At 32.0% G+C, this 10740-nt stretch overlaps 3 protein-coding genes across 3 annotated transcripts; 2 read left to right on the plus strand and 1 right to left on the minus strand.

Moving 5' to 3' along the window:
• Nucleotides 1–2730: 2730 nt before the first annotated feature.
• Nucleotides 2731–4841, minus strand: LOC113517235 (caspase-8). The gene has a single exon (XM_026901840.3). It carries the CDS (start codon nucleotides 4516–4518, stop codon nucleotides 2905–2907), a length of 1614 nt encoding a protein of 537 aa, XP_026757641.2. The 5' UTR covers nucleotides 4519–4841; the 3' UTR covers nucleotides 2731–2904.
• Nucleotides 4842–5717: 876 nt separating this feature from the next.
• LOC113517342 (MIEF1 upstream open reading frame protein) lies at nucleotides 5718–6808 on the plus strand. The gene is made up of 3 exons (XM_052901544.1): nucleotides 5718–5882; nucleotides 6180–6365; nucleotides 6670–6808. The coding sequence occupies exons 1-3, from the start codon at nucleotides 5808–5810 to the stop codon at nucleotides 6706–6708; spliced, it is 300 nt and encodes a 99-aa protein (XP_052757504.1). The 5' UTR covers nucleotides 5718–5807; the 3' UTR covers nucleotides 6709–6808.
• On the plus strand, nucleotides 6710–7800 carry LOC113517506 (mitochondrial translation release factor in rescue). Its single transcript, XM_026902192.3, has 2 exons — nucleotides 6710–6914; nucleotides 7504–7800. Exons 1-2 carry the CDS (start codon nucleotides 6710–6712, stop codon nucleotides 7722–7724), a joined length of 426 nt encoding a protein of 141 aa, XP_026757993.1. The 3' UTR covers nucleotides 7725–7800.
• Nucleotides 7801–10740: the final 2940 nt, after the last annotated feature.

Consider the following 10740-nt stretch of genomic DNA (forward strand, 5'->3'; position numbering starts at 1 on the left):
TCAGAAATTAGACACGTGAAATTTTAGATTAAGGACCTATGGCCGTTTTTGGCGGGAGCTGTGACGTGTTGATTTTTATCAGATTGATCAGTCAACTAAAAGTGAGAACTATCTTTATTAATTATTAATAAAATGTAAATAAATATGAATAGCACTGAAAAATAATAATAAATTCACTATGAGAATAAAATTAACATGAGAATTGCACTGAAAAGTTAAAATGATATGATGACATATAGCAGTCACTACTACGATCGAGATACAAATAAAACACAAAAAAATGGACGAAAACTGTATAAAGAGTGAAAAAGGAGGTCAGCTTCGTTCTCATCCTTTCGTGATGTAACTGATCGATTGGTAGTTGATCAGTTATCGCCCAATGAGGGTTGAAGATTAATTTAAATTGTAAGAAATTATATAATAAAAGCAAATTGCCATCTTGCAACCCAATTGCGGAATATATAAATCGCGATTAAAAAATAGGGCTTGATCGTAAAACGGTGATAATTTGAGTTTGTATTCTTCAATGCTAAATATTTTATTATAAAATAAAAATAAAAAATGTTGTGAAAAAAATTAAAAAAAAATATTTTTTAGGGGTGGTCATCCTTATCATTGAGGCGAATGAAAAATAGATGTTGGCCGAATCTCAGACCTACCCGATATTTACACAATATATCATAAAAATCGGTAAAGCCGTTTCGGAGGAGTTTGGTAACACCGCTACACGAGAATTTAATATATTAGAAAAATACATATTTTTTTACCAAATTTACATTTTAATTTATTGGTATGTATACCTATACGTATGTACATGCATAGACATACATAAATATGCTTATCTATCTTTTAATTATCGAAGGTTTAATAATTACCCTGTAATCATATTATGTAAATTTAATAAAAAATATATTTTAATTGATTTGTTCCTCAATTATATTAGCTTGTTATAAGATAATATGTATAATTTTCGAGGATATCCGCAGATTAATCACTTGAATTGCTCAGAAGTGATGTCTTCTTAATGCATGATAATGCAATGGTAACCTCGCCTGCGCTATTGGTATATATTAGCGGGGCACCAGTGAATGGTGAGGATGAAAATAACAGTTAGACCATTGTGACGGATACAACAAGAATCAACCACATGGTTTCCAGGGGGAACCGCGAGGAGGTCAACCTGGTTGGGTATATTGCTAGCAAGGGGATTCTTAGTCTCCATGTTGGAGAAAGCTAAATAAAATAATATACAACAGGAAAAGACATTGGTCTTCAAGTTTTATTAGTAGACTTGCAAACTTCAATAGACTGTCAATAATAAAAAAGAATTAATATTTTTACCATTGAGGTTATCTATTCTAACACTCCATTACTAACAATCCTTTTCCTCCCCAAAAGGTAGGTCAGTTAGCCTAATGTAATGAATACACCTGGAATTCAGCACGATGATTTCCATGGACTACGTGGAGGTCAACATGACAGGGTCACAGGGAGAGGGGGGGGGGGGGGGTTGGAAGGGATTATTAGTAGTCCACATTATTATATTATTAATTAGACTTAATTAGGGTATCACTTTGCAAGTAAATTACAATGGTAAAATAATGTAGAGAATGAAGTTGGTAGCAGTAGACTCTAGCGGTACCATACTACTACATACACTATAGCGGCCATTACTAGTAATATACCTTGTCAGGTCGACTTTTACGCGGTTCCCCCTAAAAACCACATATCATGGTTTATACCTGATGAATTTGTCATAATGGACTAACTGAACTGACTTAATTTTCACAGGTAACTCCGCTAAAGTAATCCTATGGAGGATAAAGGTAATAAAACAAGTAGATTATCATAATTTTTTTAACTATAAGAAAACGTAACGTAAAGCAATCTCTGCTTGATAGTAACAACTACAAATAAAGTTGCAAGTGGCAAATGGCTCAGGATAATAGATATAACATACTAACTTTATAATTTTACCATAGAACTCTTACTTATAACGGTCTAAAGGGAAAACCAATGTGTTTGTGCCTATTTGCGTGTTCACCACTGAATTGGGTAATGACTAAAGTATATATAAAGTATCATGGGCCAAACAGTATAGGTACTCTGTTATGTCAATGGTACTGCTCATGTCTATAGGCGATGGTTACCACTGTGGGTCTTTTTTTTTAATAGATAATAATGGAATGGTAACTCCACCTGCGCTGTCGGTATACACTGGTGGGACACCAGTGAGGGATGAGAGGTGAAGATGGAGACCAGTTAACCTATCGTGGCATATTCACCAATGAATCAATCACGATGGTTTCCAAGGGGAACCGCGAGGAGGTCGGCCTGATAAGGTATATTGCTAGTGATAGGGTTGCTAATCCGCATTACTAACAATCCCTTTCCCCCTCCCATCAGGTGGGTCGTTCGCTTATTGACTATTCTAAATTGCATAAAAAAATGCAGCTTATAGGACATAGACTAATTATTTGTATTCAACTCAATGACAAAACCACATTCAGAATTAGTTGTAAAATGTAAAAAAATGGTATATTATTCTGTAATTAAGGAAAAAAAAACTTCCACGTTATTGTGAATCATATGATAGTTTGAATAAAGTCCATTTTTTTTTTAAAAAATCTAAAAATGTATTTATTTTCTTTGACATATTTACACAAATAATGATAAATAATTGATTACTTCCACAAATAAATAATTGGGTTCAAAAGAATAAGAACAATAGTTATGTAAATATATATATTCAAGAATTATTTATAAATATAAGTTAACTAATTTTTATACAATTTTCTACTATAAAACAAGTTTTTCATACACAATATTAATATTTCAGTTTATATAAAAGAAACTTAAAACTGATTTAAAATGAGATTTGTCATCTTAAAATACTATCACTTATTATGCAAGCCTTTTCAAGTATAATTTTTTTTTCAACGTACTTTCTATTTTTGGCAACTGATCACAACACAATTTTGTACAGGCTTTATGAACTATGTAGTTAACTTTTAAAAATAAATCACACAAATGGTCTTTGTCTGCATATTTTTGTATAACTGAACATAATATTTGTATAAACAATGATCCATATGCCTCTATTCTATAGGCCTCATAATCGGGTGCAGTGGCCCAATATATCAGGACATCAGACTTTTTTATATAATATTTAGGTCCATCAGCAGCTAGATCAACATCTTGATATTGGTCTTCATTGCTAACTTGACATGCTTGGAGCACTATCACTTTTGGCATACCACGGAGGTGATTAACCTCATCACAATCCAATAAACTTTCAATCTCTTCAACTTTAACTTTGACAGAATCAGCTGCATATACATGACCTTTTATTCCATGGGACAATATGCACAACATGAACATACTATGATATTTTTGCACTCTGTATTTGATCACATTCTTTATATCTTCAAGCATAGTTTGTCTATCTAGATTATCACGGGTAATTACTTCAAAGTTCAGCTTACTCATAGTCTCTTCTAATGCCAATTTGTCTTTTGTTGAACCCTTCCTTTTATCTAATGGTTTAAAATTACCCTTACTCTCAATACTACTTTTAGAAGGATGAAAATCTTCTTGGTTTAAGATATAACACACTCCGACTTTACTCGGGTTTTTTATACAATATGTATCATTATTCAGTTTATCAGTTGCTAAGCCATCCATGGTTAATTTTCCCATAAACTCATTTATGAGATCAAAGGTATCATCAAACATTTTATGTGTAAATTTGTCTTCAACTTTGTCCTCTTTTACTGTTAGTTCATCTTTATTTACCGCTGATGGAGGAACATCAGGATGTGAGTGTATGTCTCTTCCCTCTGTTTTAGTCATTGCTTCCAAATCTCTTAGTTGTTTGGCAAAGTCCTCTAAACCAGAGAAGTTCTCTATTATCTTTGCTAAATTTTCTATATTATATTCATTGCCTGTGATTTTTTGTGCATATTGATATTGCTGTACCTCAATGAACTTCCTACACATTAAATCTAGAAAAATCAATTCACAACTTTCAAACATAGTAGTGTCGATGCTATAAGTTGAGAGAGTTTTTTTTAGTTTATGCAGTTTTTCCGAGTCTATATTTTCACATAACTTATACAGTAACTTTTTCATAGGATTAATAAAGTGTTCACCATTTTCCTGATACTGTTTCTTGACTGCAGCTACATTGAAGCCAAGTTTTCTGACCACATTGTATATTTGGCATGTAATAAGTGCCTCTAGAAATTGATGCTTCCACATATCCCGATTCTGGGCGTGACGCGCCCATTCCTGTAATAAATTGGAGTTGCTACCGCCAATATCCTTGTATACCCGTTGAAATATAATAAGTCGCTGTAAGGCCGTCTCAGGAACATCGTACAATAGAAATACAAGTGATATGAGGTCGTATGGTTCCAATTCTTTTTCAATCTCTATAATGGATTGTATATTGATAGAGGGGTATGTATCACCTGTTGTATACCAACGTGAGTGAGTTAGTGCGTCCGACTTCAGCATTATATTAGTGATATTGAAATAACTTTTTTATTCAAACTGTTTCACTACACTACAGAAAAATAAAATAATAAAATTAACAATCAAATATGATAATTTGATTTTCACTGAATATATGTAATGAATAATAGGTTTGAAAATGTTTACTTTGTGTTTCAAGTTATAAAATTTAAAGGAACAATGGCAAATCTTTATCTTCGATAATATATCCGAAGTATTAATAACAATTAATTTGATAAATCAAATAGTGAGATATATTCCATTATTTTAAATATTCCTTTGTTGTCTTCAAAATTGTTAATTTATTATCTATAATATATTATAGAAAAGAACTCATAAACTCAATAGTTGCAAATTCTTATTAAAAGTGATTAATGGAACAAAGGAAATGTCAGTGATGTCAATATAAAATTTTTTAATGGGGATTTCCCTAATATTCCGATAATAAAATTACTGAATTGGAATGTTAAAATCTGCCTTACGGAATAATGATATGATACATTTCTGATCGCTAAATAAACTGAATTAAATATTTTGTGATTTCATTTCTACTTTTTTGATATTAATCTAATTATATATAACCATTTGATGATTCAGTAGTATAAGTTTGAGAAACAGCATTTTAGGAAAGGGAGTTTTGGACGACGGAATTTAGAATAAGAATTAGAATTGTTGAATAATGAATATTAAGGAAAAGGACAGATACATAAATATATCGGTCTTTTATCTAAGGTCAAAATGTAGCTATCCTTATTCTATAGTTTGATATGGTGATTGATTGGAAGACACAAGACATTGAATGACTGAATGACAGCTGCAATTGAGGTCTAAATGATTTCTGATGATTATATGTAACAAAAAAAATTTAACTTTAATTGAATAAAATGAATTGTTAACAACGTTAATAAAAAAAAAAAAAAAAAATGAGGTCTAAATGATTTCTGATGATTATATGTAACAAAAAAAATTTAACTTTAATTGAATAAAATGAATTGTTAACAACGTTAAGTACGTAGGTAATAAATAAATTAGTTTATTTACTGGAAGAAAAAAAAACAAATAATTTTTATTTAATGAACAAGTCGTTTATTGGTTGATTTTTGTATCTACTTATCATTTTAGCCTATAATGTAATCGCAAATGTTATAATAATGTTACAACTATGTTGAATAACTATTTTGTGGTACATATATCATTTTATGAAGGGATTGATATTTGTATGATTTCTTGATAAACATAATACTATAAATTGTATGCTAACTTAACACTTGTTTTTGTTGAATGATAATGGAATGGTAACCCCGCCTGCGCTAACATTATATGCTGTCAGAGCACCAGTGAGGGATGAAAGGTCAGAATGGAAGCAGGTCAGTTATCCCATCATTATGACATCCACAAGAATGAACCACGATGGTTTCCAGGGGGCACTGCATGGAGGTCGACTTGATAGGGTATATTGCTAGTAATGGAGTTGGTAAATCCCTCCAATGTAACACATAGGATACTTTATGTACTGATGACATATCAGAGTTACAGGAAAGGACTAGTCAACAATTTTTTCAGTTGATACCCTTTGCAGCAGTTTCTTAAATCTTAATAATATGGATAGGCTACTGTTATATTTAAATATAATGATTTAGTAAGTCTAATATTTTAAATTTCAGTGGGAGGTAGGTACATCTATTATCATGCCTACGAGATTGGAAATACTTCGGTTGTATAAAAATTTGATTCTCTATTCAAATTCTTTGAGGTTAACAGATCCCATATATTTCCGACGTAAGGTATCCAATGAATTTAGGAAAAATAAATCATTGACAAGTTCTGAAGACATAAGTTTTGCATATCAGGTAAGTTGATAAGTTTAAATGTATTCCTTATTTTTGTGAATAATCTTTAAATTATTCCAAAAGTATGTATCACTATGTAAGCCTTATAGGCATATTAACAGTAGGGGTCAAGTGGGCTGTGGCTATTTCAGAATAAGGAGATGAGCTTTCAGTTATAGGCAAAGATTGGTCTAAGCATATATATGCACTTTTTTTAAGAGTCCAGATACCCCCTTGAAAAGAATATCAAATATACTTGGATAATAAAGAGTAATTTGTGGTTCCATTTGGTTTTACTAACTTTATTTATTTATTCTATTTACAGAAAGGTCTGGCACTGTTAAACCGTGGTGCTGTTGTGTAAAATGTTTTCTTCATCAATACGTATCCTACGAAGCAGTTGGCGCCTATCAAACACACCAGTGGTCTTCAAACATACCTTGGATTATTCCCGTGTGCCTAAGATACAAGAGCATGAATTATCTGAGCAGTTTGTCAGGGGAAGTGGTCCAGGAGGGTCTGCTGTGAACAAAAATGCTAATTGTGTTGTCCTGACACATCTGCCTACAGGTGATAAATCTTATTAATATGGATAGGCTACTGTGGTCTACTGCTAAATTTAGATATTGTGATTTAGGAAGTGATTTTGATTGTTTGAAATAGTATACTTGCAGAAAATATAGGATTTTTTGTTAATTAAATTGCCATGTTTACAAAAAAATCCATTAGATAATATTACTATTTTTATGAAATAAGTAAATTTTAGGATTTACCAGAGGGAGACTATAAAAATTATCTGCTTGGGTACCTCTGTTCTATTTGTGTTTCTGCTGTGAAGCAGTTGTGTTTGCATGACTGTTTTGATCTGAAAGGTGGAATAAGGCAATGAAATTACAAGAAATTACATAACACCTTAGTTCTCAGGAAAGACAATACATAAAGGTTATCATGGGTGATAGAGTACTTTGTTATGTCTACGATACTATTCATGTATTTAGGTGATATTCATGTATTCAGGCTATCAATTTGTGCATCATGTGGGCTGTCAGCTTGTTTGCTATTCTAAATTGCATAAAAAATCTATCACATAGAAAAAATTGCAGGCACATTTATTGTTTTATAAATAGAAGATTATGATAAGATTTATTTATATTTTCAGGTACAGTTGTAAAATGTCATTTAAGTAGATGCCAAGATGAAAACAGGAAATTGGCTCGAGAAATGTTGATTGAAAAATTGGATGAGACCTTAAATGGAGAACAAAGTGTAGCTGCTCAGAGGAAAAGATTTGAAGAAAAGAAATATAAGAGGAATGAATATAAAAAGAAAAAAATGAGGCAACTTAAGAATGAATGGAAGAAACGGGAAGGACTTGTGTAGGGTTCAGATGTAGTGTTGTAAAATAAAATGAGTGCCTTTAGTTAAAAATAATAGATCATATTTCTTTTATTCTAAATATTTCTTTTATTTTATTATTAACTGTATTAATTAACAAATACTATAGTAATCTCAATACTATAGTAATCCAAACTGATTAACATAAATCTATATACACTCACAGCTACACCCTATTCTGTTTTTTTTTTTTTTAATCGGAACATAAGTCTAACAATATTTTTTTATAAATTGTGGTTCATAATTTAAGCTCCAGTTAGTCTAGCTTTGTCAGCGTAGTAACTTTATGAGGGTCTGGCAGGTACACTATCTATGACACGATATGTTGTCTAAGAAATTAACCCATTTTTCTGGTCTCTGTCTCCATAAACCGTCTCTCAATACGATGTTTAGTTATTCAGTAAGCTTTCAAGTCACTCGCTTGTTTGATCGAACTATTTTTGTCATTTCGCATATTTTTGTCTAACTTATTTTCAACCGACTAATTTTGATTTTTAAATCACTTGTACTACATGTAAACAGTCTTCAGAATCACCACTACGACTTTGCATTGATTTTAACAACTTATGAGTGCGTTGGTACTTTTTTCCAACTAAAATGTTCATGCGTTTTTTGAAATTTATAAAACGTGACAAATGCAGTAAATATTACCCGAATCATTTAGTTCTGGAAGCTGATAAATAAGTCGCCATTTGTTCAAATGTGGTACACGTTATGAATGAATGAATGAGTATGCTTTATTTGCATTATACATAATATGGGGAAAACAACACAATTAATAAATATAACGATACAATTGTATAAGTACAGTAAGGCGGTCTTATTGCTGAGGGCAATCCAATATCCCTGAATCAGTTTATTGAACATATTAGTTCAAATGAAAGTAGCGTTGGCGTTTTCTGGTATAAACATTCATTTATTTATATTTTCAAATTCATGCATTGTATATGAATTTCTTTTTGTTTTAAATAATATTCTATAAATTTAAACTTGGTTTTTAAATGAGAAACACTAAATTAAATTTAGATCTAAATAGAAAAATATAAAAAAAATTATAAATGTGATATCAAGTGTACAATTAATATCCGTTCACATAAACTGGCTCGGAGAGGAGAATTCATTTATTTTTGTAATAATATATGTTCAAGAGCCTACTCGGATTTAGCGCAATTAGTGTGAAAAAAGAAACAAGAGGAGTCGACCAGCTCCGGCTGCGCACTTTCTTGATTCGCGTGTGCCACCGCCGCGCAAGCAACTACCATACATTTGGACGTAAAATAGAAGATTTTACTTCTTTATTTTAAAATACAAGTATAAATGAAAAACAACGTATGGGAGGAAATGGCAAACATTTCAAAACAGTTTGTTAAATAATAACTATTAAGAGTCGTACTACGAGTATATTGTAATTATTTATGTCAGTTTACTGACGTTGTACAATTGTATAGTGCTATACAATCGGTTCTACAAGGGGGGGGGGAGGGATTGTTAGTAATGGAGATTAGTAACCCTACTACAACCAGAGGCAGACTTTGTACAAAAGTCGATTGCTTGGGTACCTCTGTCCCAATCGTGTTTCTACCGTGAAGCAGTTGTGTTTGCATGGCTGTGTTTCGGTTTGAAGGATGGGATATGGCGTGAATTTACTGGGTACAGAGGAATAACACCTGAGTCCTCAGGAATGGTAACGCATGGGGGGTATCATGGGTGTAACCAGTATACTCTGTTATGTCCATGGTACTGCTCATGTTTATAGACGACGGTTACCACTTTCCATCAGGTGGACCGTCAGCTTGTTTGCCATTCTAAGTTGTATAAAAAAAAATCATATTAGGTTAACCTCCTCGTGGTTCCCCTTGAAACCATCGTGATCGATTCATATATGAATTTGTCACGATGGGCTGACTGACCTGCTTCGTCTTCACTTATCATCCTTCACTGGTATTCCGCCGGTGTATACCAATAATGCAGGCTAAGTTACCATTCCATTTTAAATAACATTTATATTGTAAATAGACTAAAAGTCATTAATATCACAAAGTATCATTGTATATACGCATACGTAACATTCATCCTGCAACACACACACACAACAATTAGCATGTTTCACACATTATTATTAAGACTACCTATATATGTATATAAATATAAAAGTAAAGTTTATGTGCATTTCTTATGTGTATATTATATTTATATTGTGTATTGCCTTAATGTGTTACTATAATTATCATATATTTTTCACCACATCTGACCCTCATACGCTTTCTGTTTTTACCCAATGGTATATAGGTTTGTACAAAGTTTTATTGTGCAATAAAGAATAAATAAATAAATGACAAAATATAAAATAATATACATGTACCTACTATATGTAATAGGAAAAAATAAAAGTATTTAAATGAAGAAAAAAAGAATTAATAAGTAAATTTATAATAAAATTACATTTATATTAAAGAAAAAACATGTTTCATGCACATATCATAGTTTTCGTCTATCGTCATCAATTGAAGATAGGTGAACAGTCGTGTCACCTCTCGAAGCGACCACGTGTCCGGTAGTCGACCAATCATTCCGTTTATTGCAGTTTGCAACCGCTGTATCCGCATACTCATATTGTGCCTTTCAGCGTCTCTAACACGTTATATATTGTAGACGCCTATTATAAACTATAAGTCTAAACTTGGTTCAGTTTGCCCATCGAGATGAATTAACCAAGAATTTACCATGCTAGTTTCCATGGGAGACCGCTGGAAGTCAATTTTACATTCCAAATGTAGCTGATTTGTGGGTAAATGGAAACAGATAAAAGCCCTTGAGCAAAGTAGGCAGGATACGGGATGGCGTCTCGTGATCGTGACGTCACTCGACCGTGACCCAGTCGATACTCGAAACCCGTACTCTTGGATGCTTTATTTATACGCAGTGTCTAATTTTTCAATATAATAACATTAGCTTTATTCATATAAATAGAGATTAAAAAGACGATTGTTGGTAAGGGTAC

The sequence above is a fragment of the Galleria mellonella genome, unplaced genomic scaffold (genome assembly GCF_026898425.1).
Source record: "Galleria mellonella isolate WM207_F2 unplaced genomic scaffold, CSIRO_AGI_GalMel_v1 utg78, whole genome shotgun sequence".
NCBI lineage: Eukaryota > Metazoa > Arthropoda > Insecta > Lepidoptera > Pyralidae > Galleria > Galleria mellonella.